This window comes from Maylandia zebra, linkage group LG18, assembly GCF_041146795.1.
Source record: "Maylandia zebra isolate NMK-2024a linkage group LG18, Mzebra_GT3a, whole genome shotgun sequence".
In the NCBI taxonomy this organism is placed as follows: domain Eukaryota; kingdom Metazoa; phylum Chordata; class Actinopteri; order Cichliformes; family Cichlidae; genus Maylandia; species Maylandia zebra.
The window spans coordinates 8,776,754-8,802,882 of record NC_135184.1 but is presented as its reverse complement, the minus strand read 5'-3'; the positions used below and the strand labels follow the sequence as shown (position 1 = coordinate 8,802,882).

At 40.3% G+C, this 26,129-nt stretch overlaps 1 protein-coding gene across 5 annotated transcripts in view; it reads right to left on the bottom strand.

Annotated features, from left to right (window-relative positions):
- Positions 1-26,129, bottom strand: part of cadm3 (cell adhesion molecule 3) — a 114,692-nt gene that overhangs the window by 59,605 nt on the left and 28,958 nt on the right. For all 5 annotated transcript variants that reach the window (XM_014413461.4, XM_076877214.1, XM_004555159.5 and 2 more), the window contains exon 3: positions 13,528-13,677. In XM_014413461.4, the coding sequence (XP_014268947.1) occupies positions 13,528-13,677 (150 nt within the window). The remainder of the gene's footprint in view (positions 1-13,527; positions 13,678-26,129) is intronic.

Genomic DNA, 26,129 nt, shown 5'->3' with positions numbered 1-26,129 from the left:
CAAACATTGTTGAATGTGTGTTTAAGATGCCATTTATGTTTATTAGAGGACTATAAATAAAGTATTGAGTTGCCGTAGTGGATGTATAGTAATTGACTGAAGTTGGATGTAGATATATAAATATATTGAGTGCACTGTTTATACTGAAGATTAACATATTACTTCTCTCCAGCAGTAGTTGCTGGTGTGTTTTATTTTTTCAATTTCTTGTGTGTGCGGTGAGAATTAATAGAGGTTTCAATCGTTTTTTCTTTGTTTTTGTTACTTGCTCTTTTTGATTATGACAAGCATGTCTAAAATACTCTTAGGAAAGTGTGTTTTGAGTTATATTCCTCAACTCTGGTCACAGTTTAGGTGTGTGAATGTGGTGACTAGAAGGTTTTGAATGATGAATAAAGGTGTGAGAGGTATTTCTTTGGTGATGTAAAGTAGGATGTTTTAAAGTTTGAAAGTGTTTTTAATTTAAGAGATGCATGAGTGATGTTATAAGAGTTTGAGTTTCTTTTTCTTTCAGTTCAAAAACACATAAGTACATACACTTGGTACACCCGTTTACTCTTTGACTTTATTAAAACAGACGGTGTATTTGAGTTTGAATTTCAGTAATTGTATGTTGATATGGTAATTTAGTTTATGTTAGGTGAAGGAGATGTCCATCTCCGTGTCTGGTACTGAGTGAAAGTGAGCACGCTGAAGGTTGTGATGTGAATGCTGACAAATGCAAAGAGTTTAGTTTATTTAAAAGGCAGTGTGTGTGAGGGGATTATGAAATCATTGTGTGAATGATGCTACATTTTAGATCAAAAGTTAGTAGAATTACAGAGGGTTTGTAGATTGTAAATACAAAATAAGTTTGATTAGCCTGCAGAAACAGAAAAGCAGCTTGAGCTGCTCTGAGAAGCTGCGTGCTGTGTGTGTGTGACAGGAAGTTACATGCCCATAAAAGGAAGTGCCTGTGACGAGTGAGCACCCAGAGAGAGAAACAGATGAGCTAAACTCTAGGCAGATTAAGTATGGAGATTTTGAGAAAAGAAATGAAAAGGATATTAATTGTATGCTTTAGTGTGTCAACACAGATTACAGATAAATGAAGGTGGACTTCTCTCAACCTGGAATTTTGAGTACGGCGCCAAAACCAGTAGAGTAGCATAATTGGGAGAAAACAGGCCAGATTTTGGCTTAAAATCTTACAGCTTGACCTTACACTTGTCCCCATCCTGAGAAGAAGCTCAAAGGACAGTTAATCTCCTGATGAAGACCAACAGAACATCGTGGACTTGAGAAGAATTAATAGCAGGCAAAAGACAGTGCAACTGAAACCACACTGACGACACCAGCAGCAGCATGTAAGGAACCACGAGGTGGAAACATGTACTGTAAATTACAGGCTGGGCAGTTGAACAGTGGGATAATGAACGGTGGTAAAGCACTGGACACTGATTGTCAGATTTGCCATGCTTGAAGTAATCTTGAAAGAGACGAGTGAAAGGATCAACAGAAAAGAAGAAACTACGTGATGAAACATGCACGGTGGACTGAAGGCTGGTAAGAACAGTGCCACACGACTGTTTAAAGGCACTGAATGTGATATTTTGCCAGGCTGGGACTTAATCCAAAAGGACACTGAGAGAAGAGGTCAGGGACCAGTGAAAGGTGAAGCCGGACGAGTTCGACTGTGAGAATACAGGGTGTAATTGGGTTGAAATTGAAGCCTGAACTCATGATGGTTTAGAGATGTCCGCCGTCACAAACAAAGAGGTGAACAACAATAGAAAACACACATACACAAAGAGTTACATGTGAAATTATTTTTGGAAAGAATCAGAAGTGAGATAATTTTGAATTAAGAAATCAGTGAAAAGATGCATTAATTAAACCTGATTATAACATACAGAGGCAATGAAGAGAGCTGCTTACACTTATACACATAACTAAGTTGATATTTCTGACCAGAGAGAGGGAAACAGGTAGTTTAAGTACTTATGATAATAATGAAAATGTCTCAGTTGTGTTTCTTTAGGGGCGAAACAGACCTGGATCAATTCTCCACATGCAGCGATCGGAAGAAACCTGTAGGTTAACTTGACTGGACATGCTAAGGCAAGTTTCTGGTTGAATTGTTCACAGCGCCATGTCTCCACAAACCTGACAAGTGGGCCCTAACTTCTGGCTGAGGACAAGGAATGCTGTTATTTAAGGGGAAATCAAAATTTGGGTTAGTAAATTTGGGAAAGAAACTGACGGCTTAAGTGGAGAATTATGAAGGAGTCTGACACACTGCAAAAGCAACATATGCAAATTCACATACACAAACAGAAAATGCATTAACCTTATAAAGACAAGACAAGCTCATGATGATTGTTTGTATAGACACTGATTAAACCTGGCTTAGAACACAAACATACGCAATGAAGAACAGCTTGCTATTTTTGTATGAATGATACAATGGTGTGAATGTTTAATAAAATACATTTGAGTTTGTGATTGAGGAATAGAAGAAGCCATATGACAAAGGGAGTTATGAAAAAAAGGTGATTAAAGTAGTTTTAAAAGAGTGACTTAGGAGTGCTCTGGAACTGAGTGATCAAGTAGTGATCACTGTAGAAAGAAATAAAATAATTTAATGAGTTGGTAATGTTTAAACATATGTTCCTCTTGTTACGGCAACTTCTTGAGATATGACTAAGTATGCAAATCACTTGGAGTGAGTAGGGATGGGTATTGATAAGATTTTAACGATTCCGATTCCATTTTCGATTCTGTTTAACGATTCGATTCCTTATCGATTCTCTTATCGATTCTTTTTTTTTTAAAAAGGAGAACACTAAAGTCGATTAGCTTAGAACTGTGTTTTATATCTTCTCTTTGAACAAGATAGAAATTTAGGAGTAACATGGCCTTACAAACCCAACAGTGAGATCTTAAGAGATCCACAGCCTACGGCTCTTCAATGGGGTGTCACAGGGTCCCCAGGAAAAAAAATGTATATGTAAAATAATAAAATAAATATTCTCCTGTAGCAATAACAAAGTTTAACATAAATTATTCTGTAGCAATTACACAAGAATATCCAGTAATGTCCCTGCCTACAATTAAACACATTCACTTACCAAAGTGAAATCGGGGGCATCTGCTGTGGCAAATGGGTGCAAGCCTTTGACCACAAACTTAGACACTGCTCGGTGACATTCGTCTATCCTGGCCTGAAAGGAGACGCTACCGGTAGACTGCAGCGAGAACTGCCAGCATCTGAGCCAGCCAGACTCTGTCTCTCTCATCATGGTTATCTAAATGCAACGCACAGTAATAGCAGGTTTTGTAATAAGGTAAATCGCGCTAACATAATGTGCAATGCTAATTGATTAGTTACCTGCAGTATTAACGGGAGAGGACGTGGAAACGCTACCGCTGCTGCTGGGTTGAGCTTCGCTAGTCCGGAGCGGATCAAAAACACGACATTCGTTGAACGCAATCGCGTGTTTTTTGAGCAAATGCTTTTGCATGTTCGTAGTGTTTCCTCCCTTTGATGAAATCTCTACTTTGCAAGTATTGCACGTTGCCCTGTTGTCATCCTTTCTCATAAAGTGTAACCAAACTTTCATTCGGGGCGACTGGAATCGATAAGGGAATCGTTTATAAAAGTGGCAAACGATTCCAAGGAATTGAAACAGTGGGAACCGGTTCTCAACAAGAACCGGTTTTCGATACCCATCCCTAGGAGTGAGTGGTGACGAAGGAGCTTCCTGTGTGTGTGTGTGTGACTGAGGCTTTCAGAAGAGGAAGCATAGCAGAGAAGAGAAGTGCAGATTGGGGTAGGAAATTTATAGTTTAGTGATATGTTGTTGTAAGGGGGGTTATGTTTTATGTTGAATCCAAGTATGTTGAAGTGCATAAAGGGGGTGATTTTCGTATGCAAATTGTGTGGTTTTAATGAGACTTTCTGTGTATTGAGGAGGTGAAATTATGTGGTGGCAAAACTTGTGTGTTTAAGGGTGTTGAGGTTGTTGGGGTGATGGGTTGATTTTGTCAGTTAGGTTTGGGTTGTTTTTGTTTTTAATAGAGGGGTTTTAGTAAATATGGACATGTCTGAGAGGGGCCCATTATTTTGTAACAGTGCACTTAAAGAAAACCGGTCAGGTGATTTTGTTTTGTGTTTTGTGAGCTAATAATCAGCTCTATTTTTTCTCATTTTTGTTCTAAGCAGGCCTGCAACAGCGCTGACAAATTTTCGGGAAGAGCAAATGTAAGGGGGGCTTTCCAGATTACAACTGGCTGAGGAGAAAGCTACCTGTGGGGACTAATCAGGTCATAAGTCCCTGTAAAAAAGGATTGTAGCGAGTCAATCCAGTCCAAAAGCATAAAGAAATATTTTCCTATGGAAAATAAAAAATGACTGAGCTCATTTTGCTGAGGGTGGAGAATCTGATCTGAAGCTCCACTATTAGCAAATATATGGTGTGACTGAATGTGAATGTGTGTGACTGGATGAAGGTGGGGGAATGAATAAATGTGGACAAACAATTGGCTTATACCAGAGAAAATTTCTGTTTTGTTGACTGGGGTTAGATTATGGTATTATAGTATATTGTTGGGAGAATGCTCAATGTTAAAGGGAAACATTTCTGATATAACTCAGTTACCATTAATTGAAGAAACACATGACTGATAATTGTTCTGTTTTAAGTTTATTTTTAGGACATAGATTGGATCATGAGTGGGGAAAAACTGAGCATTTTGAGTTTTATATAGTATTGTGACACATGAAATGTGTCAAAATAAAAGGGGGAATTTAGGGTTTAATAATTTAGGATCATTTTAGGACTTTTTTGGTTCTTATTATGCGTGATTATGTTTGGGGGTTTTGGTCATTTGGATATGCTAAAACTGAAACTGTTATTTTTATGTTAAGGTTAAAGGATTAAAGAACTGAATCCTGTTTAGAAGATACAATGCCAGTGTGTCCAGAAACACACATGACAGTATTGATTCCGGGGAAAAAGGCCTCAAATTCATTTAGCTTTTAACTGAACTTAAAGAAGGACCAAAGAGAAAGGAAAGCATATATTTTGGTTAAGTCTGATAAACTCAAATTAGAAGGTATTGTTACATTAAAAGGAGCAAAATGAAATAAAAAGGCTATACCAAAAACGGGTTATAACATAGGAAATGTGTACAGGAGTAATTGCTTATATGCTTAAACTTAATTGATTAAAGTGGTTGTTTTCTTTTGGAGCTTTTAGTAGAATAGGCGCTTATAATGATTTTCTTGTTAAAAGGGTGACTTAAGATTAGAGTGAAGGAACTTGACAGGATGTTGATGATCAGATAAGGGAAAATAGAGCAAGTGATGAGTAACGTTGAAGAATATATATAAATACAAGTCAATAAGTTAAGAAGATAATTAGGATCAGGCTTTTGATTGAAGAGTCCCAAATAGGATAAGTTAGGGAGGTGCAGGAAAAGGTGCAGGAAAAGGTGTTTTGTTTCCTTTGCAGAAGATCTCGACGACCACAGGGAGGTCCGAGGCCACAAGAGAGGGACCGAGAAAACCTAAGCTTACGCATGGAGTGTTCTCGAATGGGAGCTGGTTGAGCCAGAGGACGGCTAGAGAGGGTCTGAGCGAGGACACAATGTATTGCGACCTCTGGTGTGCCAGAGGTCGAGAGAGGGAATGTGGAGCAGGGAAATTATTTTACTGCTATTGTTAAAGAATTATCATCATCACCATTGCATTAATAATATAATCTGTAGTTTATATTGCATTCAGAGGTTGAACAGTGTGTGTCTTTCAGAAAGACTAAGTTGCAGGCTGACAGGAAGTTGCAGAGAGTTTGCAGAAGTGAAAGCAGAAAGTTATTTTGAGCAGCAGGCTAAGACGATCATTGCTTTAACAATGTAACAGATAGCTTTAAGATGGCCTTAAGATGTTTATGCATACAAGTTATCAGATTAATCTTGTATTCCAGGTGCAGTTATAACTATTTTATACACAATGCATATCTGTGCTTATTTGAGTTGATGTTCAGGTTCATTAATGGTCTAAAGCTTCACTAGTGAGAGTGTCTAGATGGTCCATGCTGAGGGAAAACTAGAACATAGAAGGGATTGCAATACATGCTTACAAAACACTTATATTAGGTTATTTTATATTAAGGTTTCATTAGAGGTTTTTGCTTAGAACATTTATTTAGTAGAAGACATACACATAGTCTCAGTGAGCCTCTGGTCTGGTAAAAAGGTCAGAAGTGCGAGAGGTGACATAGAGGCTGAGTGAGGTCAACACACACACTTTTAGTTAGATTTATTTAGAGGAGAGGTTAGTCATGTCTGGTGCTAACTGCGAAAGTGTCTCGGTAAAAGAGGAACCGTTTCTTGTTGTCTCGGCATGAAAGAGGAACAAGACAAGAACTGAAAGGTAGACAGGAAGGGCCAGCCATGAAAATAGAAGATGATGTTCTGTGTTAAAAGTCGTTGTGGTTTTGATTTGACGTGTGTATATATCCTGTCTGTGACGCATGAAGGGGCGTCAGTAAATCAAACCCTGATGCTATAAAAATCTGTGTATTCTTTAATTAAGTTGAAGACCACTTGCTGTCTGCGTACAGAGTGTTCTTCCCACGCGTGTATTAAAATCATCGTTTGACTTCACCCGGCCGGATCAGTGTGGTTATTCTTTGATCACCTCTTGTATCCTTCCTCAATTTTTGAACCTTAACAGAACCCATCTGTTTTCATGCCTTCCTAGCTGGCTAATCTCTTCTATTAGCAGCAAAAGGTCTTTTTTTCACTCATCCATCCATCCATTCACTTGCACATGTTCCCTCCAGGGTGTATGTGAGTCCTTAAAAGGGTCTTAAAATAAATGATCTCAAATTAAAGCCTTAAATGTATCAAAATATCCTGTGTTGGCTACAGTTATCAGATCATTTATTTATGCCATGCAGTGACAGGCTCCTTTGCACTAAATGTGCACGCTTGGATTAATGCAGGACAGGATTAGCTGTAAAAAGCATTTTTTTTGTAATTGTATCTGCTTTAATAAACACAACTGGGCTTTATGTCCCTCAACAATTAATTTCCTGTTTTGCTTCATCTTTAACTGGTCTGTTATAGCTGCAGAACTCTCATTAGCTCTGCTCCACTGGAACCAGACTGGTTTCCTCAGTTTTGTTCTTTTACTCTATTTTTTAACGTGTTCTCTTTCAATTCACTTCCATGAAGCTTTAAAAAGGATTTGTATTTCTTTTTTTTTTTAAATGTGCCCCTTTTCTCTGTTCCCTTCTCTGTGTCACTGCCTCTCTGTATCACCTCTCATCTGTGAAAGCAGGATCAAATTTAACTGATATCAATGGTTTTGGCTAAGTGATTAATGATAAAAGTCAGCTTGAGCTTTCAATCTACCATGGAGAATTGGATTGAATTGATGTGACCCTGTGATAATGCCAACAACGTCAACATTTCATATATCACAGCATGGGCTTAGATGTTTCATTTTTCATATTACTTGTGAATAAAAATGTATTTATAAATTGAATTCCAGGTCTCTTTCCAAGTTACTTTCCCTGTATCATTTTTATAAACCCAATTCTGCTCTCTCTATAGTGTCACATCTACCACTCTGCCCTCATACCCTCCGTTCATTTTTGCATCACATCTCTCTTTATCTCCTCCCCTCCTGTTCTTCTCCTTGCTTTAATGATGGTGAAACTGTCATGTATGCATCAACGGCAAGGTTTTCATTTTAATAGGGATACCTGTTTAAAGAAAAACAAGCATCTGTCATTCCATCTTTGATTATTCCCTTTTCTCCTTTGCCATCTCAGATTTTGTCACAGAACAGTTTCGTCAGTTCCACAGTCTGCTGTGTGGTGGCTATCTCTGTAAGGAGTTGTCACTCATCATTTGCTTCGTCCTTTCTTGTGCGTCTTCTTTTATCGCTCACCATGCTGTTCGCTCATCCCTCACTCCCTCCCGCTACAAAGCCTGCTGCATGCTGTGCTATGTTGAAACATGATGGTGAGAAGTTCTGATTCCTCTCATTCCCCGTTCTCGTCTCCTTTTCTTTTCTCCCCCTCTGATTTTTTTTTCAATCGTATCTCTAATTTTTTCCGCTTTTTTATTCCTGTTCTGATATGCCCTTCTTTTTTCTCCTCACTCTCATCCATCTATGTCTTGCTGTCTCAGTTCTGAAGTGCACTGCCTGCGCTTTACTGTCTGGGCCAACCGCAGAGATGACTTGCTGCCTCATTTCTATCTATCATGTCCAAACTGGACAACTGAGGAATTTTAAGTCACTCTTTTCCCGCTCTCATACTGCACTTTTTTAGAGCCAAGCATCCTTTCATTTAACCTTTTTAATCTGACTTTGACTTTTTTCTTTCTTGGCTCGACAATTACAGTGAACTACCAAGACAATTTGGGGCGGGAATGGTAATGTGTGGAGGGTGTTAACTGAAAGAGGAAGAACATTTTCACAAATTACTGTTATAACTAAACACTGAAAGCTTTTGACACTTTTTTTGAAATATATATGGTGCTGTACAAAAGTGTTGAGCAAGGCTTTCTTGTCATTTTGGAGGAATGGGACTAGGAATGAGTATAATCAGAGGGCAGCTCAGGTTAGTGGCTGTCAAGGAGTCGTTGATAAGGAAGAGAAGCAGGGAGAAAATGCTGCGGTATGCTCAGTTACACAAAAACTGGCCTGAAAATGATTTCTATTATTCTATTATTCAGTGATGAATCCCAATTTGAAATTTCTGGTTTGAATCATACTATGGAAGAGGGCAGATGCTCATTGTTTTTATTTTCCACTATACTACATCACTGTTTCACTTAAATCTCATAAGCTTTGTTTCCAGCTGTTTCCAGTAAAAGCTTTACTGCTACCTGCTTAAAACTAATGACAGAAAACGGCAGGTGATACCACATAAAACAGTGCAAGCATTTATCCTAAGCATACTAAAATGGCGTTATAAGAAATTCAAATGACTAGACATGGGAGGTGAAATCATACATTTCAACAACTACCAAAAAAAAAAAAGTCTCCTCTCATTTGAATTCTTGCAATCCGTCCTTCAAGGCCATTTCCTTGTGCATCTTGGACATGCTTTTCTGCTTTTCAATGCTTCCATCACAGTAATAGCATCTGCTTAAAGTCAAAATGCTCTCTCATCTTCTTTCTCTTTCCTCTTAGACAACCGTTGTCTTCTATTTACTATCCAGTCTCCCTTCAGCCTCGTCATTATCGTCATTATCTGTAATCTTACTCTGTCAATACCTCCGTAGCTTTATCTTTTTATATCATTACTGTAAAAAAGACAAGAACCTGACGTTACCTTCCTTCTTCCCCCCATCTGCTTCACTTTAAAGAAAAGACATGGTCGAAGATTTCTCAACTCCCGTCACACCTTCCACCCCTCCAGCACCACCATTCACCCAGATCTGGTTCTTAACTCAGCTTTTTAACCCACTACAATGGGTTGCTTCTCCCCTTCCACCACCACCTCCTTCTCCAATACTCGTCTCAATTCCCTACCAAGTAGGGGTTCGATCTGTAAGTGTTGTATCACTGCAGAGAAGAGCCTCACTTTCTGTCTTCAATCTCTACACTGTGGTTGAAGCTCCGTCTGGAGTAAAGACTCGCTGCGCTCTCAATTTGCCCTTCCCCACCTCTGTTCCCCATTCTCTCGCGCCTCTCTCTGTTTTCCAAATTGTTTGTTTCAAAAAGTCTGGCCCTTTGCAGTGAAAACTTCTCAGCCTGTAGCCATCTATACTCTCGCAATTCTCAACTCCATCTCTCAATTACTTGACTTCCACTGTTAAGCGTGTATTACTGCATATGGGAGGCTTTCTAGCACTCTCGTCTGGCTCGTTTGTAATTCCCCAACTATCCTATCACTCCTTCCATCTGTACCACTCTCTCCTTTTTTCACTCCCAAGTGCCAAGCCTGCTCTGTGATGCTGGACTACAGAAAATGGACAAACTACAAGAAAGTTTCAGAGATTTTTTTTTAAAATGTATTTGTCTTTAACCACCACTTTGGCAGTATTTTTTGTCATAATGTCAAATAAAGAAAAAGCAATTTTTTTTCTCACAATCATAGCCTATTAATGTCACTCCAACTAGCTGCTGGGCATGCTCCTTTTCACTCCTCATGATGTTTTGAGCCATGGGTTTGAGCACAGTCAACAGGCATGATTAGAGCCAAAAATCCATATTTAATGTCAGTCCTTATTTACAGTGTCATTTTTTTAACCCCACCAGCAGCACCTCTTTTTTTTTCCCTTTTCAAATGTGAGGTCTGTTGTGTGATATTTTTTTTTTTGACCACTGTATCATTGAGTGGGAAGTCTCTCTTTTCAAAATGTCAATAAAAGCCAGCCTGGCACAAAAGCTAGTTCGCCCATCAAGTTGCACAAAATGGGTTATTAAAAAACTGTGACAGATTTTCTTAAAAACAGTTTGAATTTTTCGCTAAGATGCACTTTAGCCCCCCAGAAGTTTGTTTATGTCGTCAGTTTTCATTTGTTGCACTAACTGAGCGCTTTTGGCACTGTGCAATATTAGAAAAATATGTTGCTTGCCATCTCGGTCTCCTAATGTCGTTGAGGCTTTTCTCGAACAAAGCACTTGACCCTGTTTATACGAAGTAATTATGGTGCCTCATTCAACAACATTGCAGCAGGAGACATCTTTATTGCACACCCATCCTCCAAAAATTCCATTCAAACAGAATTAATATTCTTCAGAAAATATATTGGAAGCATATACCTTTAAAAAAATCTAAATAGACTCTATTTACATCTAGTTATGATACTTCATGCATCCTTGATACATGAGATAGTGTGCAATATGCAAATGCATCCAAGACATATTCAAGAGGGAGTGAAATCCTATTGTTTAATTCACTTTTAGGGGTCATTTTAGTGAAGCAAGCTGCTGAAAAATCATAAGTGCAGCCATCTGTCCAAGGCATATCCATAATTTTTACGCCTTCCAATTGTTACTATAGCTGGGGTGTTTTTTTTTTCAACATGCTAGGTTGTGACTTTGCCTGCAGTTGTCTTTTCTCAAATGTACAGCAGCCAGTCAGTTTCACAGCCATCCTCACTCTCTCTCCATCCGTTTGCTTTAGGTGAGGGAGCTGCCTGAGTAGAGCGAGCCGGAGGCAGGACACATGACGCCCACTCATTTGCTGTGAATTCACCAGAGAATTAACTGTGCTATTCTCACATGAGCACAATCAGACATCACATTGTACTACAGAGTGGGAAGGTTAAAGACCGTTTAATGTCTGTTCTCACGTACATCTCTGATGGGTAATACAGAGAAAAGTGCAGAACTGAACTTCTTGACATCACTCTGTGTTAGAAAGCATCATTAAAGTAGCCTTTACATGGGTTCCCTTGCAATAACACACATCACAGCTAAAGTGAAAATAGCCATTGTTTTTCCAAGTTTTTTGATCCTTTAACAGTTCAGGGGCTTAATGATCTGTGTGTGCGTGTGCGTGAGACAACTTGTGTATGTGTGTCTTCGTCTTTAAGCATTTACTTTGCTTGAGGGACAGAATGAGTAGCGCGAGGAAAAGCTGGAGCCACGATGACTACTCAAGCTCAAAACTAGTAATCTAAGCCTTGGAGCAACGTGGCGGATGACACTACTTCACCATTTATATCCTTATAGTTCACAAATACAATTCATTTGTGACACTAGCAGTTTGTGAGCAGTTGTTAGCTGTTAATTCTGTTTGCTTGTCTGCTATAGCGACAATCAGAAAGTGCACAAATTCTTCTTTTTTCCTTTTCTCAATTACACCTACTTGTGACACAAACAGGGGTGCACTGAGCTTTTAAACCCCATCCATTCATTTTCTTATCTCCTTATCCAGGTTTGGATAAGAAGCTAAGGATCCTCCTGTGGGGAGCTGGAGCCTATCCCAGCTGTCATTGGGTTAAAGGCAGGGTACAGCCAGGACATGAGCTTTAAAATGCTTCACCAAACTGTGACTTTTGTTTTAGGGTTGTGGTCTCACACTAAAACAAAATTTATGTCATAGCTGTGTAAGCCCTGTGCATTCCATCAGTCCCCATAACAACATCATGAAATAGGAATGGACTGGGGTGAGAAGTGGCCTCAAATAGTGTCCTGGATGTCTTACAGGAGTGGTTAATACAAGAAAGAAGTAAAAGAATACATACATATATATATTTAGTTTTATCTAAGGTGTTTTTTCATCTGACCCAGAAGTCTGACTCGATCTCAGTTTTACAGCCTTCTTTCTAACAATGATATTAAAAAATGGAAAACTGATACAGGATGTTGAAAGTTCACGTTTTTTTGTTTTGTTTTGTTTTTTTCAGATTGTACCTAGGAAGGGAACATTTTATGTGTTTTTGTTTTTTATATGTTATTATGCAATGGGTCTTTACTGGGCCAACATAGATATATATATGTGTGGCTGATGTACTAACATCAATTTGACACCCATGATCCCCATATAGTGTCCACTGGGGTAAGTCCAGGTGTCCAACATATGTTATTATCACAATATATTATTGGCAACCCCGTATCACAGAAAAATGTGTAATAGACATGCCGGTCCACCGTGTCCATTCCACACTTTGCTTCTTCTAAGTGTGAAATGGACACGCATGTAGAAGTTGCAGTAAGCTGGAGTACCAGCAGAGGGAGATGTTTTATTTTAAGCCAACAAGAATACGAGCGTTTAAACAGACATTTTTAGCACATTTACATGTATATACATATTAACCACCTAGCTTCATGATTTCTGGTGATTAAGGACCCTGAAACCTACTTCATACCTTCCTTGGTCACTAGCGACTTTTTGGCTTTAAATATATTATCTCCCCTTGCTGTTACGGCAACTTCTGCATGCCAAACGGCGTGTCTATTGCACGCTTTGCCATGATTTCAGGTTTGAATTGCACAAAAAGCTATGGATAAACTAATAGGTTGTTTAGTACTTTTTACATACTAATTTTCTCTAAATAACCATCAGTGCAAAAAATCTGCTGCCTTATGGGAGGGAAAAAAACCCGCTTCTTTTGGCTTCGACAGCTGGACAGGGGATGTTAACAGCCCTCAGCCTGAAAGTCATCTGTCAGGAAAAGCTGGCTAAAGCTAACACGGTGCAAGCTAAAGAGGCACTTAGAAACTAAACATCCTTCTGAGAGAACCTTGGCTTTTTTAAAAAGAGCACTGGATAGAAACCAGAGGCAGCAAGACTTTTATATGAAAGTATCTGAAATTCAGGTGTCAGGCTGAGACCAGATGCTGCAAGTGAGGTGACAAAAATCAAACCAAATAAGAACTGGTGACTATTTTGTGTCACATTTTGAGGATTAAGGTGCGCACTGAAATGTTGGTCTGCCCTTTGGTGTGACTTGAGCACAAGTGGTTTGAAAAGCACTGATCCAAAGCACATTTGGCAAAGTAAATTAGCAGAATTTGTACATATTCTGTAATTAGCTCCTAATGATACTCCATCCCTGACTTCCTCTCACCTCTCTTCTCTCCAAAGTACAGGGTCTGCTGTGCAGTGTTGGACCACTGCAGTGAGGAATTGTCGCTCTCTGCCACCCGACAGGTCAATGTCACCGTACCCCCCACGGGCACCGTCTCATCGGAGGTCATTGGCTGCAAGGGGTCGTCTTCTAGGTAACAGGAGAGAGGGAAGAAAAAAATCACGAGACTGAGTGATATAAATGCATCATAAGTCAGTGAGATGCAGTGCTCATATGAAAACACAGGCAAAAATAGTAGCACACACAAACACACAAATCAGATAAACCCACAAAGTGCATTACCCGCCTCGATCTCACTCTTTCTCTCTATCTCCCCCCGCCCATCTCTTTCTCTGCTTGTCAGATTATCTATATATCTCTATCTGTCTTTCTGAAAGCTCAGACACAATACGCACACACACCGACACACAGACAAGCTGTCAGAGGGACAAAAAAGTAGACAAATGGCTATCTACTTGTATGTCTGCGAGGCCAGTGTAAGAGCAATGAGTCAGTTGCAGCCCTGGCATCCAGGGACCATGCGACCTGAGGGACCAGCAAAGATGAAGCGACTACAGCAGACAGTGGCTCTCGACGGGTCAAAGCAACAACAAGAGCGCTGTCTCATACCTCTAATGGCATTCTAACTCTCCTTTGTCAATATCTGTGTCAGTTTTTAACTCCATGCATATGCATCGGCTGGTCCAGAGGAAGCTCAAACAGGACAGGCATTATGGAAATGAGCAGGTCAGAGGAAAAGGAGAATGAGAATATAAATGACCCGACATAATGAAGGGATTCTAAAGGCTGTAGCTGAAACTGGAACACCGCAAAAATCACTGAAGAGTGAACTGTCTGGGTGTATAACAGTATTCAAATTGGCTCAAATTATGGTATTTAACAGCGCTCCCTTGATAACGGGTGATGAGGCAAGCTAATTCTCCTCTGCATTCAATGAGGGTGACAAATTGTGAATCAGAACCAGAGATCTATACTAAAACATGGAGTCCCTCGTTACGGTAAGTAAAGCCTAACATGGTAGCTGCGGTTTCGTTTGTTTGCCACGTGAAGTTCCACATATCTCGGCCTCGTGTGCACCCTTCGCGCCCTCTCCTCTCCTACTATCTTCCAAATATGCCGGTGCTCACTCATTCAAATCTCAACCAAAAGGAAAATATGACATAATTGACAACAAGACCAAGCCAACGTGGGGGAACTTCTTATAAGAAAATATGCCTCAAAGCGGTCTCCTCACCCCTGAAAATACGGCGCATATAAATAATTTAATTGGAACCAAATTGTCAAGCGGGAGACAGGTTTATATTCGGTGTGGAGCGTTATCGCATCCTTGCACCGGCGGTGGAATGGATTTTTTTTTTTTTCTGCAGGAAGAACATCTGCTTAAGTGCGCTTCAGCGGAACTCCCATCAAGACACGCAAAGGAGGGGCACACAAAGAAAGGTTGCAGAAGAGGAGGAGAGCAAACTAACTGAATGTAGCATCAAAAACACACGTTTGCGGTACATGAGCCAAGAGCACCTGGGAGAAACTATAGGCATCTTTTTTTTTTTTCATTTTAAAACTGGCCAGCAAGTCCAGCATCACAGAAAACATCAGGCAAAAAAAAAAAGGCTTCAGGTTTGCCTCTGGGCTATAAGGTTTCAGAGCGATAATAAAAGGTACAGCTGCTCTTTGCCAGCGGGATTCAAAAGACACTCAGAGACTTCCAGAGCCCTTCATGTCAGGAAGTCGCTCACTTGCTCTCTCTCCTGTTTTACTGCAGCTCTGACCTTGTGGTTAGTTTATCTAAGCACCATGATGGCTGAGGGCTGAATGTGTGGTCAAGTGTACCACGGATTAGTGTCTCCTTTAATAGCATCTTGGGCTAATTCTTGTGGCTGATCGCACAAGCTCCTCCACTTGGCATGAACACTTTGGGTAAATTGGCTGTCCCACTGCACTACCCATCAAGCCAACCGCAATGAACGCTGACAAGTTAGCCAATCTTGCGTTGTCTAGCTGCCACAGAGTGCTGGCATTTTCTGATCAAGGACAACCTGAGTTTGAGGCTCAGTGTGACATTTGTGCTGGTAAAACAATATCAGTAGCCAATTAGTGACTTTTCAGCGAGGAGACATGCTTTTAAAGTGGACATATTTTAAGGATCCTTTACATAATGTTGAATATTTATCACCAGAAAAAACCCAGAAATGTCGCTTTTTATCAGTGGAACACTAAATGCCAGACAAAGCTTTTCCTTTAGTCAAGGTAATATCAACCAGTTAATCATTTCATCAAATTTGTGTGGGAGTAAAGTTTTCAAAGCCATCACGTCACATTTTTTGCATAAATTACACTTTATCTCCCAGATGTTTCTCCAAACTTCAATCTGAAATAAAAACTCAAAAGCGCAACAATTAAATGTCTCAAGGTTTCAAACTAAGCACGCCCCTGTAATAAAGAACGACCCAGAGCCAAGGAGGTTAACTTCCAGAAAGGTAGCGGCCTTTGTTATTATACCTGTTTGTTTGTCTCGTGGTTATTTGTCATATATTGGTCTTTTATTTTCATTTAAAATTATTGATCTGGGGTGCCGGTTTGTTAAAGGTTAGAGAAGTGAAAGGGTCTGAGGAAGATTGCAGATTCGATCCATGGACTGGCATGGTAAATGTGAAAGCTGCACTTGTAGCTCGTTCATTAACACTGCTGGAGTGTCTTGGAGCAAAACATAATTTTCAGCTACTCCAGTACGCCCAATACATCAGGCTCCGGTTGTTGTTAGCTACAAAAACATTGTGTGTAAATTAATGAAAGCTAACAAATAAAGGTTAATCTCACTCTTATGGACCATAAGGCCTAAAATGCTTTAATCATGATTAACAGGCATTCTACATCTTAAATTTAAAGCTCCACTAATGTATACAAATTATTTGAATTGTACAGTATACGAGCATGCTGACGTTTTTAGCACAGTTGGTCAAATATTAATCAAAGAAAAGTTTGGCTTAATTAAGTTGAAGGACCGTGTGTAGAATTTAACTGCAAGAGCATAATTTATCAATCTTTTAGCAATATCTCAAATCGACTTAAACCATTATTATATGGTCAGAGGGGTGCGGTTAGAAGCAGTGGGTATTAAGATGGATGCTAGAGATATTACAGTATTTGAAATGAGTTATTAAAAAGTTTGTGGTTAACATATTGTATGATACAGTCCAGTGTGGCGCACCCAAACCATCTGCTGTTTGAAACTGGTTCATACAAGTGCTAAAGAGTCACTCGCCACTAGAATCTGGCTCCAATAATCCTGGGATTCAGATACGGCTGTGCTTTTTACCTTTGAATCTCCTTAGCAGCAAAGTTAAAGGAGGGAAATGAAGTTCATCCAGAGTTTAAACTGTTAAGTCAGGTTAAACACTCAAGCTGCAAAAATAAAAGGAGAGACCTATCTATCCTTAGCAGACGTTAAGTTAAACTCTGTGGTTTGCTGCTCTTTCTTTCCCTCCTCACATCCACGCCTTCCCTCACCAAGCTTAGAGCCAGAGTAAGACACGGGTATTTAAAGCAACACAATTTACACTTTCCCTAGCCAGAAACAAGGTGAGAGAACGCAAGGGGAGAAGGCTGACTGGGATATCAAGTCAATGGAATGAGGGAGGGAGGAAGGAGGACACAGAGAGAAAGATGGATGGATAAGAGCATGCAGGGTGGGTGATAAAACGAGGTGGGAAACTGTGCGCGTGTGTGAAAAAAAATGAGAGGGAGGGGAAAGAAGGAGCTAGTGAGACAACAGAGGAAGTGAGAAGCGCTCGAGAGATCTCCAGTGACAAAAAAAGAAAAACAGAGAGAGAGAGGGAACAACCTGAAAGAATAATTCCACATTTTTTTAAACATATGGTTTATTTGTTTTCTGTCAGAGAGTTAGATGAGAAGATCGCTATCAATCTCATGTGTGTGCATTACATATAGAGCTGCACTGCAAACTTGTTCAGTTTATCCAAAGAGAGACAATATACCAACTAAAACCTCTCTTCTGTTACAGTTAGCTGCATTTCATATCACATTTAATTACGTTTTGGGCGGTTTATTGTGAAAATGTATTCATGCGCACTGAGTTTGGATATCATTTTCAGCTTGTGGTTAACTTCAAAAATTCAAAGTCAATCTGTGAAGATGTCTAGACAGAAGGTACTTATTCAGTCAAACACAAATTGTTCACACAGTGCTGAAGAAGAGTGTTGCCATAATGTTTTGAATGTTGACAATGAACCGTACTCCCCAGGCTTTACGTTAGAATGAAATTAAGCAAACGTGTTTTTTCTTTGCCTTTACAAACTTCTGCAAACAAGCAGCTTTAATGATAAAATACAATACTGTGAGGCTTAAGTTCATCCTGTATGGCCCAATGTTAGCCTGGTATCTATGTATTTAAGCTAAACTACATAAATATGTATGAATAAGAACAGGTGAAACTAGTTTAACCAGGTCCTGACTTCAGCTCGGTACCACACACAGACTCACACACACACACACACTGGATTAATTTTAGTCACCTTATTTCACTCTCTGGAAGTGTGTTTCCCAAAAAGTTTGAACTACTGCCTTAATAAGAAAAAAAGTTCCCTCTTTATTCCTCCAATTTCTCTCCTTACAAAGAACAGACAGTGAAAAATTCAAACCACCTTGCACATCTCCATGTTCACCCTCTTTTTCCTTCTTACTCCATCTGTCTCCCTCTAGCTTCTCCCCCCTCCTTCTCTCCATCTGCCCTGATGTCCTCCCTGCTTTCCTATCGTGCCCCCTCACCTCCTCGCCCTTCTGTCAAGCCTCCTTCCCCTCCTCCTCTATTACTGATCAACTCGCTTAATTCTCCCCATCCTTAATTCCTTGTTTTCCTCAGTTTTTTGGTCCCCCAGGGTGGATTTACGATGTTGTTGCTAATTAACTCAGGTTAATAAACTTTATTTACTGTTAAACAACTGTGTGCGGGTGTGTGCGTATGCGTGTGAGAGTACCTTCACATGTAGGTCTGGTCTAAGTGCGCATTTGTGTTTATGTGATAAGATTTTTATCCTCATATTTGCGCACGTGTGGTTTATATTTGTAAGCAGAGCGTATTTGTTGCTTTGCAGGGAGGTAATTATCTGACTGTGTCTCAGTATGTGCACGTCTGCGCGTGTGTGTGCGAGCCCCGAGAATCTTATTATCGAAGATGTTTGCATGCTAGTGCGTGTTAGCGCTCAAGCACACAGTGGTATTTGGGGGTTTTTTTTGTGGCTAGGAATATATCTGTTTGTGCACAAATACGTGGGAAGAAGCGTGTGTATCTGTGTGATTTATGAGATGCTTTTTATCTCCATGTGGTTGAGGCGAAGTGCATGTGCACGTTACCCTGTGCATTCCTGTGCGTGTATCCATATTCCACTGCAGCTGCACTGAGTCCAAGGCTATGGTGTGTGACAGACACAGTCATGTGTCATGGTGCCACTGATGCTGTACACATTTGATGGGAAACTCAGCCAACAATGTGCGGGTTGATACAGCGTGGTATGATACAGGCCATTACACACACAGAGAGGCATCCACTTGCGCAGACTACAAGAAAGCTGACCCTCCCCCCAAACACACACACAAACAGCCCTCCTCCATACAGACACACCCTCATGTACTCACCACTCACCCCCAAAACTGTACACAGGGGCATACACACACAAAAAAGAGTTACACATCTCTCAGGCACACACATCAGACACGAGGACATTAATGGATAAAAATGTGCTTAATAAAGAAATGCAGCATTAGATACAGCTGGACTCCAGAAGGGGAACATGCGAAAAACACATGCATGCACACTCTTTCCCCATAATGCACAGAGGACACATTCAGAAAGACATACACACAAACATACACCCACCCTGACAGATACGGAGCAGCCTCCCCCACACCATCCATCTATGCCCAGCTGTCCCAACTACCACCCCCATCCCCCTGGGTAAGTGTGTGCATATCCGGGACTGTAAATATGTGTGTGTGGGTGTGTGTGCCCTTCTGCCCACCTCTACCATCCACAAGTTTACTCCTCCCCAACTATTGCACCCCTCACTCCACCCTTTAACTCTCCACCATTACCGTCCGGCTGTTACGACTCACAAGATGCAGATTGAATCTATTTTCTTTCTTAATTCCTGGTGAATTAAGAAAAATCTGCAAATCATAACAATTTTGTTTTTTTTTAAAAGAAGCAGACCCCCCATTCATGTCTGACTTATGAAATGCAGATCGTTTGGAGCAAAAAGGCTCTTTACAGCTTTGCAGTCTTTAACAGAACAGCGATTGTTGCAATCCTCATTCTGGTGCCACATTATTTGGGACCGTGAACAAATTACTTAAAATCGTCAAGGGATGTAGATGAGTGTGGAAGTAAAGGGGGGGAGTGCTGGGTGGGACTGGATGTTGGGATTTAAGGACCCCCTATCTGCCACCTTAGGACAAACAACCTCCTTAGCCCTTAGTTTTTACCCCAGCCCGCCTTTTTTCTTAATCAGTCCTACTTGTGGGGGATTCTCTGAGCCCACAAAAGGCCCCACCACCTCCCATAAAGTACCCCTCCACTACCCTGCCAACCCACCCTCCCTATGTTCCCTGTCAAACATAGTTAGCTCAGAAATCGGGCAATCCCCTCCTTACCCGCATCCTCCACGAGCTAGATCCCCCCCATTCACACGCACTCACACACCACCACCATCATAGCCCAGCAGTGTCTGCAGCAGTAGTCAGGCGCCAAGCCGGCCGCCCCACCCTGCCACTGAAACAGCACTATGAGAATGAAAAGGGAGCGCAAGCAGGGAGAGAGGGAGGAAGGGGGGATTCATTTTGCAGAAAAGGGCTTCACTGCTGACAAAAGAAAAAGAATAATGATTTGCAAGGAAGAGAAAGACAGAGAGAGTTGGGATGGCGAGAGAGCAAGACAAAGATAGAGAAAAGCACAGGGGAAAAACAGGGAGAAAGCAAATGAAAGAGGGAAAGGGAGAGTGAGAGGTGAGCGAAGGACATGGCAGAAATAAGCATATATAGATTGATGAGAGCAATGAGGAGAGATGACAGGGTGACTTAGAAAGGGGGCAAAAAGACCGAAAGAGTGGGAAAAAAGAAACAATGAGAGCAAGATGGAGGGAAGTAGAGCAAAGACAAAAGAAAAATGAGAAAGCTCACATACAGTATGGATGAAAAAAATGAAGAGGTGCTGACATAAGTGGTGAGGTGGGGAGAAAGAGCAGCAATAAACGGAGATAACTGTTAATATAGGATAGGATATTTTCAAATGCGTGACCACAAGAATATTCACACTTCTTGTTATCATTCCTTGTCTCGCTACTGGTTTGAACTTATCTCTTTCTAAGGTCACTTTACTAGTGCTTAAATTTGTTTCATCCCTACAAAATCAGAGTGAAATAAAACTTCAGTAGTCTGAGGGAGTCAAATCAAGTGGGTATCTTCCAAAGCTATGGCCTTTTAAGCATTAAATTCCTTCTCCATGTTTCCTAGGATAGTATTCCTATGATGGGAGCAATATTTTTTGGTTGTCACCAAAGTGAGCAATTGCTTGAGTGTTGTAGACCCAAAGAAGTCTCACACTCTCTGAATGTCACTAGTTTTACAGATATTTTAACAGGTCATAAATTTGCACCGGTTCAGCTAAGATTAGGTTCAGCACAGGAAAGTTCTGTACCCTATGATTTAAAAAAAACAAAACCCTACGCTTAACATCCAGATTATCAGATATTAACCGTACCCATCATCTTTCCCTTTAGGCACCTTACAATTTTAGTTGCCTAAACCCATCTGCACTTTAATCACTTATTTGAATGTTTCTCATCCTCCATCATCATACTTGGAATGCACAGCTGTCTGTGAAAGAAAGTGCATCATTTTCTGTCCTTCTCTTTGTATAAAAAATGTACAGGCATAAAAAACTGTGGCTAGCTTTGAGTAAAAGCTGTTCATCTCCTGCAGCTCTGTGAGCCACACAGATTTGTGGTTGGGCTCAGCCAGCAACATCAAACTGTAAGGCTGAAGAAACCAACCTCAGAATGTAAACACTTCATACTAAATTAAAATGGTGAAAGCACAATTTGACCCCATTTTTTTGATGCAGTGGAGTAAAACTGAGTATTGCTTCAGAACCAGTATGCCTACTGTACATACAGATAAAATGTGCGACTTGAATCTGAACCTATACTTTAATGGCATATATGCTTTATTGAGTTGCTAATCAGGCTGAAACCCATTATTCAGCTGCTGTTTGTTACATCATAATTACCTCTATAATTATCTCTGCAGAGTTTCAATACAGCTTTGTCAGCTAAGCTTCTTTAAAAATAAATCGGACACAGTCGGGTTGGGAAGACAGAGGAAGACAGATGCTTTAGATTTTAAAGAGAGAAGCCCTGTCCTGAACCAGTACACCCACGATTTAAAAAAAAAATCCTCCACCACAAATCATCGCATGATATCAAAAATGGCAACCAAGCTTTATCTGTCCATCTGCACTTCCGCACACACACGCAGGAAGATAAAGAGAGTTAAATCTTTAATGCTTTGGCAAATGCACCGACTGCCCTTGCCAATAGGCCACTTAAAGAAATGAGTAGTCAATTACCAGAAGTCTGCCCTTTTGACTAAGATCACTGGACCTGCTATGGTGAGACTCAGAATCTGCTTTCTGTCTTTCTCTGTGCTCATCTCTCTGTGAAAGATGGGTGTTGTCTACCCATTTTTCAAAAACAGCAATAACAAGAAGTCTGGAAAAAATGTGTGTACTGTTCTGGAAAACAAAAGCGTGCCGCAATCAGATACTTGGACTGTTAGATAAGCAGGAGAAGGACACACACACACACACACACTGGCTGTTCATTTAATATAATTTACGTTTGAGTGAAATTACACCTTGATGATGTCTTAATGATGTCTCTGTAATGATTCTGAACAAACTGATTAAAAACTCGCAAACTTTTTGTTTTTTGTTATGAATGACAGGTTTTGTTTGATGTAAGGCACAACAGCAGAACACAGCCTGCTGTATTAAGCAACGGTTAAACATTACAGTTTGTAATATTATGACAGAGTGTAGCCTCAAAGTATGTGAACAAACTTATTTGTTAAATTAAGTTTAAATTCCAAAATGTCTAAATCTTAATTTCTCAGAAGACGAGAGTGATGCTCCCACATTTTTGGCAACAGTGTCTTGACTTTCAGGTCATATTCTCTGGCTTCAGTCTGTGTCCAACATCAGTGCTTGACCCTTATAAATGCTCTTACAGCTGAAAAGTATTAAGTCCCTGCAGCCAGGCTTTTGTGGACAGCCTCTTAGAAGAACGGAGGCTGGCACAGCTGCCAATTAGTTTCCGTCCATCCATTTTCTTAGCCACTTATTCGAAAACCAAGGCGAATTTAGAATCCCCAATTAAATTTATATGCATATATTTAGACTGTGGGAGGCACTTACAGGCAAAGGAAGAACATGATACAAACCCTTCACAGGAAGGCATTGGAGACGACAGTGCAAGTTTAGATCCTAGATTAGTTTATGAGAAACATGAAAATGTACTCTGTATGGCACAGTACAGAAAGGCAAGTACAGTCAAGCAAAGTCACCACCTTCAAACTCAGCAAACTCACTCTTGTGCTCTCACATAGTCACACACACACCTATCCGCTCGTAAAACCTTCTGATAACAGGAGGGACTTACAGGACAGGGAAAAGAAGGATTGGGCTCTCGATGTCAATGGAAGGGCCAAGATTTAAAAAAGGGGAATTCAGTGAGGAGGGTGAAGGAAAAGACTCAGCAAGCAGTGATGGAGGGACAGAAGGAGGACAAGATCGAGGAAGAGGGGTGAGTCAGTGAGCCAAGGGTGACGAGGGAAGATATGCTTCAAATTAAATCATTTGGAACAAAAGAGGATTGTTGCCAAGCAACCCAGCCAGAACAGGGTTACCAGGGCAACAGAGATGACCCGAAGCTTGACCTAAGAAATGGAGTCGCCCTTGTCGTCCATCAGCATACACACATGGGCACACAAACACACACCTCCGCCTTGCTCTCCGTGCCTGTTGCTTTCAAGGTCCATCTGACAAACACAAACAGACAGAAGGTTTCTCCTGGAAAACGCAGAGCACAACCGAAATGTCAACCCGAGGTACAAACAAAGTGCAGTGCTTTCAATCAAGGCCAGTTTTAAAACTGAGTGGGGCCAGGGTTAGGCAGTTATGATGTTAGGCAAAATCAACAGCTAGTGAAGCACAACACAGAAATTGTCCAATGTCCAAGATGAATAGATGAATAGATAGATAGAATAGATGAACATTGCTGTATGTTTCACAGGGTTTTGGCAGCAATATCAATATACAAACACTATTTAGAGCTAATGGATGGCTCCCAGATTCTTGCTTAGTGAGGGAAACCGCATATAAAGGCTTATTTAAGGACCTATTAAGAAGTTTAATAGAAAGGAGAATTTAGTTTAAAATTATGGTGTTACTTGAAAAAAAAATGCTAACAAAATACTGCAAAGCAACAAAATCAAAGAAAATGCGGAAAAAATTACTTGAAACAACTATCTGCCAACAGAACAGGACAGTTTCACTTATCAAATAAGGTAAGTCTAAAAAAAAATCTTCAAACTCATACAATCAGGCTAAAAAAGTCAATTTGTTTAGTTACAAAGAAAAACATTGGGGAAAGGTTCTCAGAGAAAATTGCATATTGTGTTTAAAAAGTGCAATCCTTATTAAAATGATTATACTGGTACTTGAAATTGTATTGGCTTGGTTAAAGAAAGAAATTATTCTCAATGTTGTGATAAGTGGTGAATCATTATGAACAGGAATTGAGAAAGCTTTGGTTTCTCTTCAAAGGTCTTTTTTTAACATCGAGCAGAGCATCACTTCTGTTTTTGAAGAATACACCTAGAATACATCTGATATCACAAACTCATCAACTCTGCAGCCCATTGCACTCATGGTGTCACAGCTGTGTTACGCTGTTATGAAACGAAGTAGCAAATGCGTATTGAGGCTAACATGTTTAATTGCTATTTCACTAGCTGGGCCGATGTCCTCACTTTAGGTTTGACAGTGTTTTAGTAGGTAAAGGTGAATGCTTGGACATGAATTTAGCTGCGGTTTGGGGAAGGCCTCGAAGGGGATTCGCGACAGCTCCCGGGGGTGGCAGATCACCATGTACTAAATAGGAGTAAAGAAGTTAAATAATTGAAAAGGTGAGGGAGTGAGGGTGGGGCACGTAAACGAGAATGAACAGCTTACAGAACTGAGGGAACCTATATAGATGAGAACCAGAAGGAGCATGTTTGGAGGCGCGGTCCCGCTCCTGAAATTCTGATACATAATCTCCAATACAGAGCTTCCTTTGACAACGACTTGGGATGCAAAACTACTTTTGTGCACTTCATGCTCATGATTAAGCAGTAATAACTGTAAATTATAAGAAGACCATTTTGGCTATTTATCAAAGTCAGTGGCTGAGATGATAAACACATTACTGCTGTTATTTTCTGTCCTGTGTTTTGTTCATTGGAACATGTGATTGCTGTGTTGTGGTATAAGAATGACAACTGAATATTGAATTCCACTGGATCATTATGTGCTCTTATTACACAGAGGTGTATTATGTATAAGAAATGAAAAGGATTGAGTCGTTGAAATAATAAATCCTGCCTTTGACAAAGTAATATCCTACTTATCAGTGCTGAACAGTGCACAAGATTTTTAAGGCTGATTGACCAATTTCATAACCATATATCATCCTGTACAGGGAGTGCAGAATTATTAGGCAAGTTGTATTTTTGAGGAATAATTTTATTATTGAACAACAACCATGTTCTCAATGAACCCAAAAAACTCATTAATATCAAAGCTGAATGTTTTTGGAAGTAGTTTTTAGTTTTAGCTATTTTAGGGGGATATCTGTGTGTGCAGGTGACTATTACTGTGCATAATTATTAGGCAACTTAACATTAAACAAATATATACCCATTTCAATTATTTATTTTTACCAGTGAAACCAATATAACATCTCCACATTCACAAATATACATTTCTGACATTCAAAAACAAAACAAAAACAAATCAGCGACCAATATAGCCACCTTTCTTTGCAAGGACACTCAAAAGCCTGCCATCCATGGATTCTGTCAGTGTTTTGATCTGTTCACCATCAACATTGCGTGCAGCAGCAACCACAGCCTCCCAGACACTGTTCAGAGAGGTGTACTGTTTTCCCTCCTTGTAAATCTCACATTTGATGATGGACCACAGGTTCTCAATTTGGTTCAGATCAGGTGAACAAGGAGGCCATGTCATTAGTTTTTCTTCTTTTATACCCTTTCTTGCCAGCCACGCTGTGGAGTACTTGGACGCGTGTGATGGAGCATTGTCCTGCATGAAAATCATGTTTTTCTTGAAGGATGCAGACTTCTTCCTGTACCACTGCTTGAAGAAGGTGTCTTCCAGAAACTGGCAGTAGGACTGGGAGTTGAGCTTGACTCCATCCTCAACCCGAAAAGGCCCCACAAGCTCATCTTTG